We start from the raw sequence: 22,368 nt of genomic DNA on the forward strand, positions 1-22,368 counted from the left end.
GTCTACGTTCATGTAACCACCATCTAGATGGAGATATAGAACATGGTCACACACACGCCTGGGGCTCCCTCTTGCCCCCTTCCAGTCAATTCTCCACAGAGGGGAGCCACGCCGCTGACTCCCATCGCCCTGGATTAGTTCTGTCTGCAGTTGAACTTGATATGAATGGAAGCATCCAGTATGATCAGACTCTGTTTTTCTATCCTATGCTTTTCGTGAGGTGGGAGTTAGCACGTGAATGCCAACAACTGGAATCTGGGTGTGAAAGTGTGCTGGCAGGTGGCCTCCCCTGCAAAAACGTGGGTTCTGGGGCTTTGAAATGGATGGTTAATGCCTCCTTAAAGGAGCTGTCTTGAGCAGAATGATTTTCACCTTCTCTGCTGAGAGCCCCGATCTTGAGAGCCGCCTTCGGTCTGACAGCAGACTCTCTCCTCTGCGGGCTGCATGAGTCAGACTCAGAGCCCAGCATCGTGCACTGTTCTGGTCACGATGCTGTGCCCACCTCTTCCGAGAAGCCTGCCGTGCCAGCCTGGCTCACAGCCAGCACCCGGCAAGCACGGAGCTGGCACCTGTAGGACACGTCCTGCTCTCTCTGGACCCCCCACCCACCTCCTCACCAGCAGCACAGGAGCTTGCATTCTGGCCCCTGGGTTCCTAGGGTCATTATGGACAGTTTGGGATATTTGCAGGACACAGAGCCGCCCACCGGCCTCTCCTCAGGGAGACTAAGGCTGTTTCTCTTCCTCGACATGCAGCAGGCATGGGACAGTGTTTCGCATGGGGCTGTCGGAAGAGCTGGGAATGAATTCTGGAGGCAGACACCTGGGCATCCGTGTTGGCCTACATCTGGGCTGGGGAGCCTGCTTAGCATCTCTACCTCCCACGAGGGAAGTGCTGCTCGTGGGGTGCTGCAAAGAGGAGAGGAGTTACACCAAGTGCCTGCACGTTAGCTATTTCAGAAGTTGTAGCTTCCGCCATCACAGCTCGCAAAGAAGAGCAGGGGTGGGGAGCTAGACTGCCTGGTTTGAATGCCACTGTCACCACTTGGCCCTGGGGCCTTGGGCCAGTTACTTAATTTCTCCGTATCTTAGTTTCCCCATCTATACAGTAGAAGTAGTGACAGTTCCCACCTCACAGGGAGGCTGAGGATTAACTAAATATATATAAAGTGCTTGGGACGGTTCCTGGCATATAGTAAGTGCCATGTACATGTTAGCTCACTCTTTCTCTCCCCCCCTCTATAATATACCTGATAATTACTTAAATAGTATTTAATCATAGCTGTTATTATGATGAGCTAACATATGGAAAGTTATGGAAATAATACATTTAGTCCCTGGTACACAGTGAGTACTTACTAGATATTCATTCTTTTTTTTTTTTTTTAATTTTTGTCATTTGGATCCTATGCAAAAAAGTGGGCAGGAGAGTGTGGGATGGATAAGCAGGTGAGGGTGGAGGGGAACACGGGCACCCCTGGCCCGGGCACCTACCAACTCCATGGGCAACTCAACAATCCACCTATGATCAGCGGGGAGGGTGTCCAGTGGGTCTCCGGACCCCGGGCCTCCCCACCCCCAGGGTCCTTGGTACCAGCAAGCACATCACGAAGGCTTGAAGACTAAAAGCCAGAAACGGTCTAGAGAAAACAACCAGGTTTAAAAACAAACAAAACCCCAAACCAGGTAAATTTCCTTCCCGATCTTTCCGAGATGAGAGAACTAGGGGAGGACATCAACACCACTTCCTAGAACATGAAGGGCTTTTAAGGCCAAAGATGAGTGCTTTGTTTTCATCTTCAGGAAAGACTGAACGGGAAGGAACAAACATTATCATCAGAGGTACAGCGATTTTGATGGAATCAAGGAAGAGCCCTCTAGTCTGAGACCGGGTGTCTCTGTCGCAGCCACTGGCCTTGGGACCTCACGTCCTCCTCTGCTCGGTGGCCTGTCTGGCTCCCCTAGCTGAGACCCTGCAGCCAGCTGAGAGCAGCACTAAGGAGCATGTGGCCACCAGGACCCCTGGGCGATGACCACTCAGCATCGCTTGGCATTTGAAGGGTCAGCCGACTCGCTGCCCCAGAGCAAAGTGGTGCTGGTACAAGTCACAGTGGGAATCGCCTTTCCTCCAGCAGTCGCCACGCAAAGACTTTTTCTAAAGAATTTACACGAAGGGAATTGGCAACGGAAAAAAAAAATCTGAGACAGAAGAACCCTTCATTTGAAAGCCCCATCTGGGGATTTTTTGGTGCAACGGAGCATGCTTAAACTTGCCCAGGGAGGTTTTTCGGAAAAGAAAGAGAAAAGGAAGAAAAGAAAAAGAAAAGAAAATTCTGTTCAAACTTCACCGATTTTGCATTTTGAGAGATGTTGGCCAGTCTGACTCAGGCAGAAGAATTCTCCCAAAGGAACATTTCATGATGTGGCTTTTATCTGAAGCACTTAGTTTTACATACGTGATAAAAGTTTGTAAGGGCGTCTATCTGGGTTTTATTTTCTTTGCATTTACTTTTGTGGTCAGTTTGGGTACTTTGAAGGTGTGAGATGGATTTCTAGGAATGGAACCCCAGTGTGTAAATTGTGCTTACAGGAAACAAAACTTCGACTGTGGATGGCTCACAGAGGCTCTCATCCAGGAATCAATTTGGTTATAAGTCAGGGGTGGCCTGTAATAAAACACTGACATAAGGTGACTGGGCGTGATGCCGGGGAGCATGTTCCTGGAGGCATTAAGAATAAAGAGAACAAACACCGTCCACGCTGAATGGACTTACACACCCCACTATCCGCCTGAGGACTGGAGACTGGCCTTGATGCTTTCTAAACTTAAATATCAGGTTTCTATATCCACCCCCCCCCCCATAACAAATAATCTGCAAAACTTAGGAGACAAAATAAATCACATATAGTTCCCACGACCACCACTGTAACATTTTGGTGAATTTCCTTCCAGTATTTTTTATTTTCGGGCCTCACAGAATAATCGTAGCCATATTCACATCTATTTTGTACCAGATGACCTTTAGAGGTTCCACATCTATGGGTTTTTGACTCACTCAATTTGCTACTTAATAGAATTCTCCCTATGTTTAATAAACCTTCTAATAATCACAGACTTAATACATTTTTATCCACTAAGCGCCTCAAGAACTTTCAAAAGTCGGCCTTGAACAGGAGGCGGAGGGGGTTTGTGTGATTGGAATATGGCAGGCTGCAAAGGCAAGGGGGAGAAACAGGAATACAGGGCAGAAAGCAAGGAAGGGAGGACAGATTGCCAGGTAGGAAGGACAGAACATTTGGGGTTTGCAGGACGCCCCTGGAAGGACACCTATGGGTTCGGGATGTGCTGATGGTGGGGACAGTGGGAGTGGCTACAACCCAAAGGAGGATCCTGGGACCCAGCCACCAAGTGGGTGACCAGGGCGAAGGCGGGGGTCAGCAGGCAACTCCTGGAGAGACTGAACCTCGGGGCCACGGGCCACAAGGGCCACCAAGGTGGTGCAAGGGAGACCCTGCACGCGGCTGGGCCAACGGGACTCTTCACCCACCAGGCATCTGGCCTTGACTCACACGCAGGAATCCGTGGGCAGAGAGACAACAAAAGCTATTTTTCATGCAAGAGGAGTCGGACATCAGGAAAAATCAGAGCCCCTTTGTATGACATGCCAAATTGCTGAAGCGAGAAAATGTCTCGGGCGAGGGCTCAGATGCGAGCCGGGAAGGGCGCGCTCGCCCAGGGGGACCCGCCGTCAATGTGCGCTTGTTATCGGGGCTTTTCAGAGCGAGGCCCGGAAGCGAGCGCCCCCCCAACCGCCGCACGGCAGAGATGAGCCGGTGACACGGCCTTGGCCGGACTGGCCGGCCCCTGGAAGGGAGCCTGGGTGTCCTGAGATGTCCCCGGGGAGTCTTCGGGGCCCCGTGTGCTTTCCCTTGCTTGGAGCTGGGGCTGGGGCTGGGGCTGGGGCTTGGCCGCCCTTCCTCTGACACCTGTCCTCACGGGTGGGACCCCTTCCCGCTGCCCAGGGGCAGGGCATTCTCTGGCTTAGTAAAGGACAGTAACTACCAGGCTTTGGGCCCTTTGTTCCCGGCTCGAACTAAGCCCTGGCATAGCTCATCCCGCCTCCAGTGAGCAAATCTGGGCTGTGGGGTGTCGCTAACATCCCATTTTGCAGAGAGGGAAACTGAGGCTCCGCAGATCCCATGAAATGCTTGGCTGGCTGCCCCACAGCTAGCAGGAGGCAGAGACTGGGCTCCAACCCCACTCCCCTGGGGATTTGAGCCCACCTCCCCCACCCCACATCCCCCCCAGGAGGCCACTGGTCCAGCCTGTGTATTTCAAGTCTATGGCGAAGCAGATGGGCCTGGAACCCTGCATGGGTTTCCCTCCGCATCCTCCCGGCCACCCTATGAGACAGGACCTGGTACAGCCCCCAGGAGCAGCACCCCACAGCCCGCTGTGCTCCCCTGCTCTCCACGCCCTGCGCTGCATTAGACACTGCTCTTGTCTCCTCTGGGTTCCCCGGACCCCGGAACCAGAGGGTAAGTTCCCCGAGAGCTTGATGCACTTCGCCAGGGCGAAGCCAGGCACTCAGCAGGCACCCCAGAAATGCTTAATGGTGACGGAGTTTCAAGTAATTCTGCTTCCCAAGGCAGCCTCGGGCCTTGGGTAGAGTTGGGGGCAGCCCTTGGACAAAAACGAGAGAGGTGAGGTCTGCAACCAGTACCCACCTCCGCTCCCCACTCCAGCCACGGACTTCTGGGCAAGCTCAGGCCCCCCAGCACCAGCTTCCCCGCCCTGCTTTTCTCATCAAAGGCTCTGCTCTGGGCAGAAGGACACGCGGGGGAGGCTATGTCATTTATGGGGTCCAGAGCAAAATGGCAAGGCTGATCCTCTTGTTCAAAAATGATGAAGAATTTAAAGATGGTGACAGCAGAGCACTGAATGCATAGACAGGGTTCAAGCCCACAAGTCTTTGGCCCATGAGTACAGCCCTGGTGACAATAGTCATTTTATATCCTTCACACATGACCTGTTATGGGGTCTGGATTTTTCTAGAACAGTCTTGATTTTAAATTGTGTGCATCTCTCCTCTGCCTTGCCGCCTCCTCAAACAAACTAGGAATACCAAAATCAGGATTTCAATAATACCTCCTATAGTACCTCTTACACCTTGGACAACAGTAGAAAACCTGCTGCCTGCTTTTTACCTACTTTTGGTTCAGAAAATACAAATGCCACAGTGTCATTTTTCCGGGGGGAACCGAAGGCACTGGGGTTCAACATTCACGGCCTGACATCTCATCACAAGGGGGATTGGTTTTCATCCATCCAGCAGCTGACTCCCACATCTGTCTCTGGGCCTGCCCTGTCTCATCCCTGCAGAGGAGCCTGGTCCCCCAGTCTGTGCACTCAGCCCATCTGAAATCCAGCTCTTCTCTCTCCAGTCCCCCTAGACCACTCCTCCTTGGTTCTGTGTCTTAGGGAATGGCTCCACTGCCTAGGGGGGTGTTTATCATTGTATCCCATTTTATAGATGTGAAAACTGAGCCTCGGAGCAGCTAGGGAATTTGTCCAAGGTTGCAGAGAACGCAGGGTAGAGCAGGATTCAAATGCATGTCTCGGGGTGCCTGGGTGACTCAGTTGGTTAAGGGTCTGCCTTCTGCTCAGGTCATGATCTTGGGGTCCTGGGATGGAGCCCCATGTAGGGCTCCCTACTCAGCAGGGATTCTGCTCCTCCCTCTCCCTCAGCCCCTCCCCCTACTCATGCTCCCTCTCTCTCAAATAAATAAAATCTTTAAAAAAAAAAAAATGTCTCTTTGGCCACCCCCCACCCTCTACCAGCCCCCATCCTATTAACCATCACATGGATTTGGTTCAGATATCACCTTCCCTGACTCTTTTTCTGGAAAGTGAAGCTCCCAGTGGGAGATGTCAGAGAGGTGTGCGAGCCCATATCTGCAGGGTTTCGCAGATCAGGGAATGAGCCTGAGTTTATCACAAATGGGTTGTGGTCCCATTGAAAGGTGTCAAGCTGGGGAATGAGGTCATCTGATTATATTTCTATAAGATCTTTCTGTGTGAAGGGCTGGCATGGGGTGGGGGGCAGGAGAGAGAGCAGGGACACCAGTCAGGACCCTGCTTGGGGCATGTGGGCGAGAGATGACAGAGGCTGGGAGCCAGGTGTAGAGAAGTGGGGGGGAAGCAGGGGGTGTGTTCGGGGGTGAAGCTGGCAGGGCTGGGGAGGGCTGTTGCAGGAAAGTGGTTCCTGCGGTGGTCAGCACTGTGCTGGGCAGTGTCTGCTGGAGGCTGAGCTAAGCCCCGAGTGGGTGGGAGATGACTCGAGGCTGATTCTCCTGAGAAGAGACCACACTGGCCAGCAGCAGCACGTCTGACATGTGAGGCCACTGCCTGCATGTGGTTCCTTGCCAAGGTGTCAGGGTGAAAAGAGGCCGAGCCAACAGTGTTTCCAAGAAAGGCAGCCTGAGGTCCTGTCCTCTGTGCAGTGCCTCCGTGGGAGCGGCCGCTGTGCCTTACCGGCAGCTTCCCAAGTACCTTCTCACTGCACAGTCACATAACTCTGGGGGGGGAGGGAGGGACAGAGGGATGGGGAAGACAGACAGAGGATGCGGGGAAGAGGGAAGGAGGAGAAAGAACGGGGGGAAGAGGAGGAAGGAAAGATAGATGGAAGAAGGAGGAATGAAAGAGGGAAGGAGGGTGGAGGGAGAGACGAGAGAGGAGGGAGGAGGGAGGAAGGTGGAGGGAGGAAGGAGAGAGGAAAGATGAGAGAGGAAGGGAGAGGGAGGAGGGCAGGATAAAGGGATGAAGAATAGAAGAGGATGGAGGGTGGAGAGGAGGATGGAGGGAAGGACAGGTATCATGTGTCAGTTTCCCACATGAGCAAACCGAGGCTCTAGGAGGTTGAGGGATAAGTAGAGGACAGGTCAGATGGTCAGTGGCAGGTTTGGGACCAGGCCCAGGGCTCCTGACCCCTGTTGCGATGTTCCTACACCCAGGCACCCCGTCCCCCTCTATCACAGCCCAGATCCCGCCACACCTGAGTTCACAGCGGCAGCCTCAGTGGGTGCCAGGAAATGGGACGGGGGCACCCTCGGCCTGGGTGGCCATCACTGCCCCGGGCACTGCCTGGGTGCTAGACCCTATTTCAGTTCCTAATTGAGAGCCCTCAGTCAGGTTCTGATTTTACGGTTCCCAGAAGCCACTCAGAGCGGTTCAGCCTCCGAGAGGTGATGACATAGCACCGTGCTCTCCACCGGCCCGAACATCCCCGGAGACGCTCAGCCCTCCATTCCCAGGCCCTGGGCCCAGTGAGCTGACCTGGGGCCTGCTCAAGTTGGCTGTAAGGGTGGGACAACTTCTTCTCCTGGGAAAATTTCCAAGGTTCCAGAAACATGGACAAGGGAGAAGGCAAATCGGCCTTGACTATCTATCTACAAGATGCCAGGCACCTCGCAGGTTATTTTGCACACGACCCTGTGCAAAAAACCATGAGGTTTTCTCACAGAACCTTCCAGATGATCCCAGGGACATCTGATGATGTCCCCACCTTACCATGGAGGAGAAGTTAGGAGTCTGGACTCCAACCCAGGTCCATGTGACTTCAGGGTTGGCCGTCTGATGCTGCCACTTGGGTGCGGGCTAGTGGGGGCTGGGAGAGTGCCCTGGGGTGGGCATCCAGCCCTGCCTCTCCCCCCAGGGGCCAGGAGGTGCCCGAGAGAGGGACGGCGGGGGAGCCAGGGAGGCCGACCAACTTCCGTTTCTGGGTTTTCTCCCAGGCTCTGGAGTTGCGCCGGAGTCAAGAAATCCCCAGGGCATGGGACACCTGGGTGGCTCAGTCGGTGACGCATCTGCCTTCGGCTTAGGTCATGATTCCGGGGTCCTGGGATCGAGTCCCACATCAGACTCCTTGCAGGGAGCCTGCTTCTCCCTTTGCCTGTGTCTCTGCCTCTCTCTCTCTATGTCTCTCATGAATAAATAAATAAAAATCTCAAAAAAAAAAAAAAGAAAGAAAAAGAAAGAAAGAAAGAGAAAGAAAGAAAGAAAGAAAGAAAGAAAGAAAGAAAGAAAGAAAGAAAGAAAGAAAGAAAGAAAGAAAGAAAGAAACTAACTCCCTGGGACCTTTCCCCACTTTCAGAGAGTGGGGAATGGCCAGGGAAGAGGAGGGACACCTCATAGCACTTGGGGGTACCTCTGCCTCCATGGGCTTGGTGTGGCAGGAGGCACAGAAGGGTTGATGTGGCCACAGGAGGGACCTCACTCCAGGTCTGCAGTCCTCCTGGGCGGGCATGGGGCAGGCCAGGTAGGGGAAGGGTGAGAGCAGCTCCAGTTAAAACCCCAAGCCCTATAAGCCTGAGCACTAGCTCTGCGGCTGGGGGCTGGGGGCTGGGGCATAAATTCTTGAGGAGCCCAAGGAAGGAGCTGGGGTGGCTTCGTGGGGGAGGCTGGCTTGAAGAAGGATGGACAGAAGTCAGGGCAGGGGGATGGTAAAGTGGGGTGAAAGATCCTGATGTTTAGGTGAGCAAAAAACAATCAGAGGACCCTTCCAACCCCATACCCCAAGAGGGCGGCTCCCAGGTCCCATTCTGGCTCCAGGAGAGTGGGAGGGCAGGGAGGCCTGTGCCAAGGCTGGGTATGGAGTCACAGTCTGCCGTCTTCCAGCCAGTCGAGCCTCGTGTCTCCCAGGGGAGGACCTGTCTGCTTTGCACAAACCCTGGAGCTTCCCTTGGAGGGTCATCTGGCGCCCCCCAGCCCTGTCCTGACACTGCAGAGGTATCACAGAGCCCTTGAAATGCAAAGGGGCAAGGATGTCTAGCCCTTGCCCGGATGGCTACGGGGTGATGGACGACCTTCAGGCCTCCTCACAGCCCCTGTGTGCTCTAGGATGGCAGCTACCTTCATCTGGCTCCCGGCCTACACTCGGGAACCTGCTAGAATAGGGGCCAAATGCAGTCCTGAGTCCCCCCAGTGTTGTCCGAACGTGCATTCGGTTTGGGGAGCACCTGCTCTGTAGGAGTGCGCTGGGCACTTTCGCATTTGTTGCTTCATTATCTTATTTTCCAGACACGTGAACGACAACTCAGAGAGGTTAAGTAACCTGCCCAAAGCTGCACAGCTACCTGGGAAAGCTGGGATTTGAACTCAACACCTGGCCACCTGGCATGCTGCCTTTTCAACAGAGTCTATTTTAATGTGACAGAAGGAGACAGGGAATACATTTTTCCCAGGCCTCTGTATCGGAGACAGTCCGGCGTCTCTTGAGCAGTGATGTCCTTTACCAGGTGCACCCTGGGTGCCTCACACTGGGTCAGGCTCTCGTCTCTGTCCCAGCCCCGGGAAGCCCAGGGGCAAGCATGTGGCCCATCTCCAGCAACACGGCCGGCCTTGGCGGCGTGCATTTTGTGCGCTAATCGGACTCCGACCATCATCTTATTTCCCTGCTCTTATTTCTACTTCCATCCCAGTGCCTCCCCTACTTTGTTGTTTGTTTTTATCTTGTCCCTTTCTTCCTTTCTCTCTTTTTTGGTTAGAGGGAGAAGAAGAACTAAAAAGAGTAAAATCATGCGATGTCATTTTCACAGCTTTGAAAAGTTGTTCATATAAAGAAATTGTTACGTTAGAAAAGCAGCGTTCCCCCGTCTGCTGCCATGTCCTGGCTTGCAGTTCAGAAGAGATGGTCTCATGCAGCACCTCCCAGAACTTCATGGGGCTGAAAAGCAAGAACTGTGGGGTGGAGGGAGGGGGAGCTTGGGCATGGGGCCCTAGCCTTAGCACCCCAGCGTGTTCTCTAACTGAGGCTGTTCCCAGGCAGCTGGCCCGTGCACACGTGTCCTTATTGGGAGCCAGGGGCTGCTTCTCTGAGTGTGTGTTTGCGGGTTAACTGTGATGGAGCTGATGCGCGGTGGCAGAGAAAGGCCCAGAGGGAATGAGCTCCCTTCATCCTCCTGCATTTCTTGCTGCTTACTTCTCCTACTACGGTGGCTGTTCATTGCCCAGTCTCTGCCCGGTGCCCGCCTGAGGGGAGGCTGCACCAAGGAAGCCCTCACAAGGCAGCCCCCAGACCCCCTTCTGCTCCCGGGTCTGTCACAAACGAGCTGTGTGACCTTGGGTGAGTCACTTTGCCTCTCCAGCCTTGAGTTTCCTTTGCTTGCAGAGTGTGAGGATCGGGTCACATCAGCAGCCCCACCCCCAGTGTGGACACATGCTGGGGTGTCACAGGCAGGGTGAGCCGGGTCATCTGCGATTCAGTACTCCTAAGACGGGAATGGAAGTGAGCACCACTTATGCCACCAGTCACCTAAAGCAGATGCCAGGCCGCCCTGCGAGTGGAGCTGCTCCCACGATACGTTTTCTTGAAGGAAAGAGAAAAGAGTGGAGCTGCCCCCCACCCACCCAAAACGATGCTTCTCTTAGAGCAATGATTCTCTACTAGGGGTTGATTTTGCCTTTCCCCTATACCTGCACCCCACACATGCCAAGGGGACATTTGGCAACGTCTGGAAGTATTTTGGGTTGTCACAGCAGCAGGGGGATGCTCCTGGCTTCTAGTAGGAAGAAGCCAGAGATGCTGCTCAACATCCTATAGCACACAGGACAGGCCCAACCACAAAGAAGGGCCCAGCCCCAAATGTTGGTGTACTGATGTTGAGAAACCCTGTCCTGCCGTGAGGGGCAGTTGATGATGAATCCAAACACTGGGGAACCTTGATGACTTAGTGTGGTCCTCTTGAAGTCCCCTCCTCAGCTCTTCTCAGCATGACTTTGGGCAGTGGGCATGTGGGGTGGTACCCCCAAACTCTGGAACCCCCATGAGTACGTGCTTGATTTCCTTTCCCAATCCTGCTCCCCACTCAGACGTGGCCCCCCAGCCTTGCGGCTGTCGTACCCCCAGACCCAGGCAGTCATCCCTGACTCCTCACCTCCTCCTGCCTGTCCTTCTCTCCACTTCTCCCCCTCGCTGCTGCCGCCAGTTAGCCCCTGGCTTCCAGGCTGGTCCCCTGCAACGATGACCAGACTGGATGACCTGATGGCCTCCCTTGCCTTCCAGAATCTCCACTCTCCACCTGCAGCCAGAGGCTCTTCTCAAATTATAAACCCGATCACTTTGCCCCCTTGCCCCAAGCTCCTCAAAGCAACGACCCTGAGCCTGACCTCCAAGCCTCACCAGCACCCCTAAGGGGTGGTCCCCTCAGGACCTCAGCTTGCCTTTTCCTCTTCCTGGAAGATCCTCCTCCAGTCCTTCAACAGCTCTTTCCTGTCCCCTTGACCGATGGCAGCGCTCCCCAGCCCCTCCCAGCATACCCCGCTCTGTTTCCATCCTAACCCTCATCAGTACCTGGAAGCGTCAGCTACCCCATGAAAATGATGGCTCCAGGAGAACAGGGAGTCAGTCTCACCCACCGCTGTGACTAAGAGCCTCGCGCGTCTGACACAGAGCAGGTGCTCCGTGAGCACGTGCGGAACAGTGAATAAATGAATGGATGAATGAATGAATAAATGAATGAACAGAAGCAGGCCCGGCAGATCGGTGACTTATAGCCCTTACATGTGTGTCTTAGCAGAAAAAAGGTTGAGAGCCATTGAAAGAAGTAATCTCAGAGGTTCTTCCAGCTGCAGGATCCCCACCCCCCGCCCCCCTGCTAGCCCACGTTGTGGCCTCATGAACCTGATTCATTCTGGAGGCTGGGGGGCAGAGGGCTCTCTGGGGCTTGTGTGGCAGATAGTCAGCAATGGGAGGAATGTTCCAGATCATCTAGGCCTCACCTTCAGATGAGGAAACAGAGGCCCACCCGGCTCTCTTCCACAGCGCCAGTTGGGCTATGCAGTTCTTTGCCTCCCCCGCCTCTGAGACTCTGGATCTGATGACCTGAGGTCTCTTCTTTCTCTGCCCTTCTGTGACTATAGCCTGAAAATCTTGAGTCTCCCCATCTGAGGAGACTGACCCAGGAGAATTATTTTAAAGAGCTGCTGCTGGGGCACCTGGGTGGCTCAGTCAGTTAAGCATCTGCCTTTGGCTCAGGTCATGATCCCTGGGTCCTGGGACCGAGCCCCACATTGGGTTCCCTGCTTAGCTGGAAGCCTGCTTCTCCCTCTGCCTCCCGTGCTTGCTCTCTCTGTCAAATAAATAAATATATAAAATCTTAAAAAAATAATAAATAAAGAGCTGTTGCTTTCCTACAGAGCCTTTTGAAGCCTCTCACATGGGGGTCCTCCAAAGCCGGCTCTGTGGTGAGGTCATTAAATCAGACCACTGAGATCCCCAGCTTCTCCTCACTCACTCAGCGGGGTCCAGCTAAAAGGACCTGGATTTTTCTTATAAGAAGAGAGAAAGCAGTGAAGAACACAGCAGGGCATTAAGGAAAAGTAGACACGAGAAGGGACTGCCAGGGTCCCTTCCTGAATGTCTACAGAGTGAGCACCAGTTAGGGAGAAGGCACAGGTAGGGAGAGCACCCCTGTAACAGACTGAATGCCGATGTCCCCCCGAATTTCATAGATGTTGACGCTCTAACCCCAGTAGTATTTGGAGGGGGGCTTTGGGGGCAGTGAGAAGGTTTAGATGGGGACTTGGAGGGGGGGTCCTCATGATGGGATTGGTGCCCTTCTAAGGAGAGAGCAGAGAGCCAACGCTCTGCCCTGCGAGGACACAGCGCGAAGGGGATCGACCACCTGCAAGCCAGGAAGTGGGCTCTCACCAGGAACCAGACTGGCTGGCACTGGATCTTGGGCTTCTAGCCTCCAGAACTCTCAGAAATAAATGCCGCTTAAGCCACTGGCCCTATCGTATTCTGTTATGGCAGCCTCAACTGAGTAAGACAACCCCCACACTTGCCCCTTCTCAAATCTGTGTGGTTCAAATAAAGGAAATCCTCTGGTTGGTGGAAAGCCAAGCTCATTCTGTAGTACTCAAGAGCTGGGACCATCTTACGCCTCATCTTCTATATCTGTGAAAGGCAGATAATTAATATTTACCTTGAAGTGTTGTTGACAATTACATGAACTAACGTAGACCTGCACGAAGGTCTTCACTAAGTGATGGCTGTTATTATCAACACCAGAGGGCAAAGGAGAGCCGGCGGGTGAGGTGACTAGCTGGGGGAGGCCTGCTCTGGCTGCTGTCACCCACCTACGCCTGACTGGACAGGCTGTCTATGAGTTATTGCAAGAGAAAAATGAAAGCCAACACGGACAGGAAAAGTTCCCAGTCCAGTGCCTGGAGTGGAGTGGGTGAGGAAAGGATGTTATTTGAATCAAAACGTCTCTGAACGGTCCTCCGTGGGGAGCATGGTTTAAGGCAGAGCTTCCTGGAACCTGCTAGGAGAGGGTTCCGAGTGTCCTGGAGGAGTAAGCTCCGTCCCCAGGCCTTTGGGCCACTGGGCCCCAGCAGCTGCAGCCCCTGGGTAGTCCCTGATGGCTGTCCTCTCTTCCCCCGGCCCCAGGCTGCAGTACTAATAGTTTCTTTTTCTCTGTGTGCCATGGTGTGAATGAAGCCTGGGTATACTGGTGTGAGAGGTGCTGCCCAGGTGAGGGAGGTGGGTCCATGAGGGATCCCCCAGGGGCCCCAGCGAACACTCCAGAGCTAACAGTGGCCCTGGGGGCTTTGGCACCCTGACATAAGCTGCTGCCTTCTGGGCCCACAGTCTCCTCCCCTCCTGTGTTTACACGAGGTCTTCTGTTCCCAGCACACAGCACATGTTCCCATAATGCTTGCTTGCATTCTGTAGCTTGCCTAACTGCAAAACGATTAGAGACTGGACAAATGCTGGTTGGTGATACTTATGATACAAAAGTCCACAAAGATGGTATTACTTCTTTTCTATGTCCCTAGCCTTGGGCTGAGTGTCACCAAAGGCACAAAGAAAGAATGAGGTGGGGTTCCGGGAAGGGAGAGAGCAGGAGGCCGAATGTGATAGTGACGGGCTAGTCCAGAATGTGGTAGAAGGAGAGAGACAGACAGACAGAAACAGAGACAGAGGCAGAAATAGACAAAGAGAGAAGAGATGAGGAGGGGAGGGGAGAGAGGAGGAGAGGGGAGGGGAGGGGAGGAGAGAAAGAGTATGTTATGCAATTTGGGCATCACTTGTGCATTCTCACTTCTGAATGCCTTCATGCTGCTGTCAGCCCAACCCCAGAGCTAGGCTCCACTGGGTAGTCAAGTACTTGGTTCTATTTTTAATGGCAACCCAGAAGCTGTTTGGGAAAGGGCAGGATGACATGGTGGGAAGAGCTTTGTAGTGAGACAAAGGCTCAAATCTGGCCCAGCAGCCTCCTACCTGGGTGCCTCTGGGCAAGTGCCTTACCCTCTCTGAGCCTCTGCATCCTCAGCTGCAGACAGGGGTAAAGACAGCATCCTCTCAGAGCTGTCGTGAACGCGGCATGTGCGAACAGGCACAGGCTCTGCACACTTGTCGGACAGAGGAGCGAAGCGGGGAGACCTGGCTTTGGGGGGGGCAGAAAGGGGCTGGGGTGCTGGTAGCCCTGCCAAGGCTGGGAGCAGGCCTGTCGGACTGCACGGATGCCCTAAGTACACAGAGGGCTGGGCTCTCCCTGCCTGGCCACATCACTGATGGGAGATGATCTGAAACACTGCTTTTTGAGTTGCCAGTAAAGCCTTCGGACTCCCATGGTCACAACCAGTGTTTTGTTAGCGGCCTGGCACAGTATTTCTCCAGGATCAGCCCAGAGGCTTGATCTTTTCATCTCTCCACCACCCATGTAAAGCTTTGGGGTACTCTGTTAGAGAACAGGTGGAAATCATGCATTTTACACTCAAGGCCAACACTGGGGTGACCAGGCCCCCAGGAAAGGGCTTGGGATGACTGTGCTGTCGGGGTCCCGGCCTGGACCCTCACTGGCAGGTGGAGGCATCGCCGAAGTCAGGAGATTGTGCTTCTCTGAGGTAAGCGGCAGTTTCCACCCAAGTCCAGGGACCGTCACGGTGATGCTAGCCACAACAAGGAATCCTGAACCAGCATTCCCAGCCCCGGGTTGGTCCGAGGATGCTCCAGCTTTTGGATGTGGCCTGGTTTGGCCCTCAGAACCCCTGAGCTCAGGTCGGTGGGGGGGATGGCAGAGGCAGCTCAGTTCTTGTGGTGAAGTCCCCCAGATGGCAATTCCCCACCCTCCCTCTGCCAGCGGAGCCAGCTGCCCAGATCGGCTTGGGGCTCTCTTGATGAACACCGAGTGCAAACGGCTCGAGGCAGCTGGCAAGATGCTAAGTGCAGCATCAATCCTAATTAGGATGAGGAATTAATAAAGGAGGCATTTGAGCCGCTCTGCAGAGGCCAGGCTTGCTGCCGTGGAGGAGTTAGTTCCGATTTCCACTGGGAAACTGGAAGGCCTGGGGTCCACGTGTGCATTTGGGTGGTGACAGCGGCATGACTTTACTGTGCCACGCAGAGCCTTTGAGGAAGAAGATGGGGGCTCTGCAGCCCCTGCTCTGTGTCTAATTCAGGTGCTGTGGCAGGTAGTGACGTGGGTACATTCTCCAGATGAGAAGAGTAGGTGTTCGTGATCTGAGCAATTGCACACCAAAAATGATGTTTTTCAAAAGAAAAAAGGAGGGTGTGATCGTGGGCCCACTGATCCTTTGTGTGGCTGTGTTTCCCAAACTATTGATTGCACATGCCCGCTCCTCCAAGACTGCACTTAGCCCTGGCATTAAAGCCCAAATTGCAAAGGGCAAGGCAGCCTCGTTTGGGAAGAGGGTGTGTGTGTGTGTGTGTGTGTGTGTGTGTGTGTGTGTGTGTGTGGAGGGGCAGGGGGGCGGGGAGGGTGGAGGGAGGGAGGCAGAGGTGGGCAGGATTCCCGTGAGAGCGAGTCTAGGAGGAAGAGAAGGGAGCAAGTTCAAGCTCGCCGAGCCGACCCAGCTTTACAAAGCCTCTTTTTAGATGACTCCAAATACAGCCAGAAAAAGGGCCACCTCTTTAAGGGCTCCCCACCAGCCGTCACCAAGCTCCGACCCCGCTGAACTATTTGCAGGAGCTGGACCTGCAGTCGGGAAGGCTGGTGTGTGGGAGCAAACCCGAGTAACCGAGGGGCGGAGTTAACACCCGGGGCGCGGGGCGGGGGGGGGGGGTTACGGAAAAAGAGGAAACTCTGTGCGACCAGATCCGAAAGCAGCGCTCCGCCAACCTGCCCCATCCCTTCCCGCGTCTGAAAGCCGGGACCCAGCGGCAGGCCCGTCCACACCCGGGCTGGGACCAGCCACCTGTTCACTCCAGCTCCGCAGCGGGGCGGGCGCGAGGCGCTGGAGTCGGGCGGGCCCCTGCCGCGGAGGGAGCGGTCCCCGCGGTCCCGGGACGCGCATCCCGGCCGCAGAGGGACCCCCAGCTTACGCCCTCCGCCGGGATGCACCCTCGCGCGTCCGGGGGGCGCAGCGCCCCGCCCCTCCGGCCCCGACGGGGCGGCCACGCCCCTCCCAGGCAGTTGCGGGTTCGCGGGTGGGCCCTGCGCGCTCGGGTGTCCTGCCCAGGTCTCCCGCGGCCTCCCTGCGGGGGCACCCGGGCCAGGGCGTGCTCCCCTAGTGGGGGGCAGCCTCGGTGACGCACCCCTCCCTCCGCACCGAGCAGGGAGCAGCGGGCCGGGGCCCCGCAGAAGAGTAGGCGGCGGCAGGCTCCCGCGGCCCCGCGCCCCGGAGCCCAGCCCCCGCCCCCACCCCGCCCCCACCCCCACCCCCGGCCCCGGCTGGAGCTAGCGGGGAGCGGCCCCGGCGCTCCCCGCCCCCGGCCGCCCGCCCCAGGATGGCCAGTTCCCATAGCAATCGCACAGACACCGGTTGCCAAGCAACCCCTCCCCCTCCCCTCCCCTCCCCCGGCCGCTCCCCCAGCCCAGCCTCCTCCCGCCCCCGCGCCAGCCTCCACCCTCGGGATCGCTCGGGCCTCGGGCCGCACGCGCGCCCGTGTGAGTTTCCGCGTGTTTCGCCGTGTGCGTGTGCGAGGGGTGTGCGAGTGCGTGTGCGCGGAGTTCGCGGGATCGGCCCGAGGGGACCCGCCCGCCCGCTCCGGCTCCTTTGTGTGTCGCGCGGAGCCGGGCCGCGCCCACCCGGTCCCCGCCGGCGGCCCGGGCAGGCTGTGCGTGTGCGTGTGCGCGCGTGTGCGAGCCGGGGCTGGGGGCGCGGGCGCGGGGCTGGGGGCGCGGGGCGCGGGCGCGGGGCGCGGGCGCGGGGCGGGGCGGGGCCGGCCGTACCTTCGATGCAGCACACCCGCCACAGCCCCGAGTGGGTGAGGTCGCCGCGGGCGCGGCGGGGCGCGGGCCCGTCGTCCATGGTCAGGTTGGTGCCGTTGCAGATGTGCGCGCTGGAGTAGAGCCAGTAGTCGGTGCCGATGGCGATGGCCATGAGCGAGAAGGCTGCGAAGGCGCCGGCCGTGGTCAGCAGCATCTGCAGCCCGCGGTCGCATCGCACCATGGTGGGCGCCTCATAGTCCGCCGCCCGCCGGCCCGGCCCGCCGCGCCCGCCCGCCCTCCCCCCTCCGCGCGCCGCGCCGGGGGCGCCGGGCCGGGGGGCCGAGGGCCGAGGGCCGGGGGCGGGGGGCGGCGCCGCGCTGCGCGCTCCGACCCCGCGCCCCGGCCGTGCCTGCGCTCGGGCGCCGCCGGGGCTCGAACTCCGAGGCGCGGCGGCGAGTGAGGGCTGCGCGGGCCGGCGGGCGGGCTGGCGGCGGCGGCGGGGGCTCCTCCCTCTCGGCCCGCCCTCCCGCGCCTCCGCCCCGCGCCCTCCGCGCCGCCGCCGCCGCCGCCGCCGCCGCCGCCGCCGCCGCGCTCCGGGCCCGCGCCCCGCTCCTGCCGGCGCCGCCCCGCGCCTCGGCCCCCGCCCCGCCGCGCCCCGCCCCTCCGCGCCCGCCCGCACGCGCCCCCCCGCACGCGCCCCCCGCCTCTCCCGGGCTCATTCACAGCTTCCGAGCGCAGGAAGCCGAGGCGCGGGCTCCCGGGAGGCGGGCGGGGAGCCGCGGTGCCAGCCAGCATCCCCGCTCCCACCCAGCTCGGCAGGGCGCCCCGGCTGCCGACTCCCCTCTGGGGAGCGTGTGCGCGCGGGGAGCCCCTCCATCCCCCCTGCACCAGCCGTGCCCTCACCTGGCCGCGCGCTGGAGGCGAGGCTGGCGCTGGAGCGCTCAGGTCCGGGCTCCAGACGCCCCAGATGCGGGTCGCCACAGGCCACGCCGGCCCCGGCCGCTTCCCTCCCCCAGCGGACTGCTCCTGCCCCCCTCCGCCCCCGCCGGCTCCTCCAGGGGACCCAGACTTTGGGGTCCAGGGAGAAGAGGGATGTCCGCCGGAGGTCATTCGGGAGGAACGTAGAATCCCTGTTTGGCAGGGGAGTGGTGAGGTTTTCATTGAAAAGGGGGCTCCCCTCCATTTCTGTATTTCTGATGGTCTGTAACTGTGAGCCCAGGGGCACCCCAGTGTGCTGGATTCAAACACCGCAGCCCTCGCTCCCAGCTCCCTCTTGAGTACCTCGATTTCTTCTCGCCTTTCCCTCCACTCGAGCTTGACTGGCTTTCCCTCACCTCCGTCCCTTTATTGCCAGCCTCTGCCTCGAGCCCCGCTGGCTTCACTTAATTGCCTTTGCTGCTGGCACGATCCCAACCTGGACACGCTCCCTTCTCCAAGGAGCCAGCGCAGGCTCCCTCTCCTTCAAAACCCAGCTCCAAACTCTTCCCTCCCGCAGGTTCCCGCAGAGACCAACACCTGGACGTCCAAGGTGGCTTCCCTTCCGCCCTCCCCAAAGCTGGTCCTGTTGGCATCCCGGGTGACTGTCCTGGGGCTGCTGCCCTGGACCCCCAGGAAAGTGAAGGGAGCCTACCGAGAGCTGCTATATTCTTGGCGAGAGCCAGCTTGAATTTCACCTCCTTTCTAGCACCTTCCCTGGTCCCCACTACCCAAGGAAAATTAATGACCTCGTGCTAGAACTACTGGTCTCTCTCTTCTGTGAGATTGGGAGCCTTTCTCATGTCCCACGCATGTGCTAAGTGCTGAAGGAACGTTTGGAGAGTGAAAGATGTTTCTTGTCCCCTGGAAAACTATACTCTGATTGGGGGAAATAGAGCATATAAATAAGTTCCAAGATAATGTAGCCTAAGGACCAGACTGGCTGCATTAGTTCATATTTGTGGCTCCTTCTCCTGCCTTTGGGGGTGTCTTCATGCCTCCCCAAAGTTTCAAAGGACAAGAGCTGTCACCTATATTTTACTTCCAAGCACCTGCCGCCCGTTCTGCACACGGCAGGTGCCCAGCGTATGCCTGAAGGCGCACACCAGATGTGAGATGGCCTGCTCTGGCTCAGAAAAGGGCTGCCTTCGTATGTCCCTAATAGCCACAAGGATAAACTGTCCTCAGAAGCACCCAGAAAGGTAGATCTCAAGCTTTCCTGTTTTTTTTTGAGCAGATCTTTGCCTCAAATTAAATCTTAAACAGAAGCTCAGCATAAACAAACCAGGTCTCCTACCAGTTAGCCATGCAGGTAAGAGCTGGCGCTGCTCTGGTTAAATAGGGACCCAGTGTACCTGTATCTGCCCACCCAGCCCCCAGAGCACTCCTGTGAGTGGAAACCTAGATCCCACGAAATATGATATGAAAACCAACATCCTGAACCAGCATCTGGGTCCCTTGGGAGCATCCCTTCCACCCTGTCCTGCTCACAGTCTTTCTCAGGGACTTTGAGAGAAATAAATGGAAGCAAGATAAATGGATCTCATTTATCTGTGGGATGGAGCAGGGGTGAGTGGCTTCCCTCAATCTGCTCTTAGGTCTGGGGAGTGACCCTCTTCCAAGTTAGGGATCCTCGATCCTCGGGTTAATCCCAAAACAGAAATCTTCATTCATCGGAGCCCGACTGGGCCAGCTCCCACCAGCAATCCAAGGAGCATTTGGGAGAGGAGACAGCACTGGAGTAGGAGCCGAGATGTCAGCATCTCATGCTGGCTCCACCACTCACTAGCAGATGATCTTGGACAAGCTAGAACCACCCAAGAGAAAGACACCTCTCCAAGTGCCCCTTTCAGAATGGTTTTGAGGATCCAATAAAGTAGCCTTGCACACCATACACTTAGCAACCATTTGCGGAATCAGTAGTAAATGCTTCCTTTTCTACTTTTTGTGGGAGACAGTGAAGGAGAGACACTGTCTAGCGGATATATGTTATTACATCATCTGTTATTCTCACTGTTATCCCCCTTACAATACCTGGGGAAACTGAGGCACAGGGTAGTTGAGTAACTTGCTCAAGGTCTCACACCTGGAAGGTCTCAGCTCAGATCCTGACGACCAGAATTTTTCCAGGGCACCAAACCGTCTCATTGTCCTTGTCAAGTGCTGCTTGACTGTGTTGTTACACATTACCTGTTGATTTGGGGGGGAAGGGAACTCGAATGGGGCTTGGCTATTTGCCTTTCTATCTGTGAACACCCAACTGGCAACCGTGCTTAGTTCGGAGGTTGCGAGGGTGTAGACTGTGGAGTCAAATAAGGACTTGACCGCCAGTGAAGGGAGCTGGAGCAAACTCAAGACTGTCTGAGACCGTTCATCATGCCTGGGTGAGCACAATTTAAATCTGGAAATTTCTGCTCAGCCGGATTAGAGAACTCTAAATGGCAGTATTTAACTGCTGCCTGAGGTCCCTGGAGTTTCTCCCATGTGACATTTCCAGATCCGAGGGAGGGAATGTGTCTTTTGCTTGCTCAGGAGAAGGCACTGGGTTGGTCTTGTTCTGGAAAGGCTGGACACTTGGCATTTCCCCTTGGGGAGCCAGCCGCTCAGTGTAAGGTCTACTGTTGGGGGAGGGGACAAATCGTCACACGTATTACCACCTCTGTGGACAGCTGAGCAGGTGGAGATATTGGGACCCGTCCTTCAAAGCCATCCTTTTTCAACACAAACTAGTTTCTTTCCCTCTCACCGGATCACTTGGGTAATTACCACAATTCTTGGTTTTACTTTGGCTGTGAAGACAAAGCTTTAAAATGAGCTCAGAACCCTCTGACAATCCCAGCTCCAAGGCGAAGCAGCCGGGCGGTGGCCGTGGGAGAGGAATACGCATTAGACTGTTCACGCTGTGTAACGTGCATGTCAGAGCCGCCGAGCATCTGCAATCAGGGCGAGAAGGAAGGGAGAGGCCCTCCGCCAGCGAGGGGAACGCGGTTCCAAAAGCCTTTATTAAAAGCTTTGCTTTCCCCCTTTGTCCTCCAGAAATAATGACCTTTGTGTGGCAACTTTTTGTAATATCTCATTTCCATGCCCAAAGCAGATGGTTCTGCTGATTTCAGAAGACTTAATGGGGGCGGGGGGCATTTGGAGAGCCAGGGAGATATTTCCAGTGAATAGACATAAAGAGTGATTTTGATTTTCTATAGCAAAGGGTTGGGGATGAGTCTTAGAAGGTTCCGGGGCTTGGCTCAGTGTGGAGGCTTATCTGCAGCCCATCCAAGCTGCTCAGAATCCAAGAAGAATGCCTCCAGATCCTGGTACTGACAGCCTCCCCTCCATCAGATTATGCACACCGCAAGAATGAGGTTTTTTCTTTTTCTTCATATTTCAGTAGGTTCCTTTGAGGAAGAGCGCGGATCACAAAATGCTTCCTGGCTTTATGTATTCAAGTTTATTCCATTTCATTTGCTTATCACTCATATCCCATTCAAGGTGCTTGGAGCTGGATATGCAGCCTTCTTGCTCCGCCACAGTAAAGCGGCGGTGTTGCTCACCGTCTCCACACCAGGCCAGGCCCTAGAAGCGCAGAGGCAAGGGAAGCAGCATTTCAGGAGTGCCCTCTGTGTGCCGGTCCCTGTGCGTGCAGCACTTCATTCCATCATGGCAACAGCCGCCTAACAGCTGTGGGTGCCTTTACCCCCGTCTCGTAGAAGACGTACCTGCAGCTAAACAGCCTGAGCTGGGATTTGAACCCCGGTCTGCATGAGCGCAGCCAAGGTCTGCCGGCTACCAGAGGGTACCAGAGGGTACCGAGGTTGAGGGTCTTCAAAGTCCCTCTGCCCATGCCTGCTTCCTCCCCCGCTCCTCTTTCATGTATTTTTCCCCGATAAAATCAGGTTCGAATGATGACCAAAACCACAGGAGGGTGGAGGGGTTACCCAGGGGAGATGGAGCACATTTCCCATTTGTCGGGCAGTGAGCGGGGCTGATGGCAGGTGCGCGGGAAGCCGGCCTCAGGAACCCACCCTCCTCCTCCTCGTCCTCCTCCCGGTGCCCGCCCTGGTGCTGGCCACCCCTTGATCCAGGGTCCTCCGGCTGCCACCCTGTCCTGGGTTTTCTGTTTACTGTCAACGGGAGGCAGACGCAGTGGCCTGCTGTCAGGGTTGCACAGCGAACAAAGCGGCCAACTGTGAGTGAAGTCCATGTGGGCTTCTGGAAG

The 22,368-nt window shown here is 56.3% G+C and overlaps 1 protein-coding gene across 1 annotated transcript in view; it reads right to left on the reverse strand.

Annotated features, from left to right (window-relative positions):
- CACNG4 (calcium voltage-gated channel auxiliary subunit gamma 4) overlaps positions 1-17,466 on the reverse strand; it is a 58,151-nt gene extending 40,685 nt beyond the window's left edge. Inside the window, exon 1 of the mRNA XM_041723980.1 lies at positions 17,202-17,466. Within this exon, the coding sequence (XP_041579914.1) occupies positions 17,202-17,421 (220 nt within the window). The 5' untranslated portion in view covers positions 17,422-17,466. The remainder of the gene's footprint in view (positions 1-17,201) is intronic.
- Between the last annotated feature and the right edge of the window lie 4,902 nt (positions 17,467-22,368).

This window comes from Vulpes lagopus, chromosome 12, assembly GCF_018345385.1.
Source record: "Vulpes lagopus strain Blue_001 chromosome 12, ASM1834538v1, whole genome shotgun sequence".
Lineage (NCBI taxonomy): Eukaryota > Metazoa > Chordata > Mammalia > Carnivora > Canidae > Vulpes > Vulpes lagopus.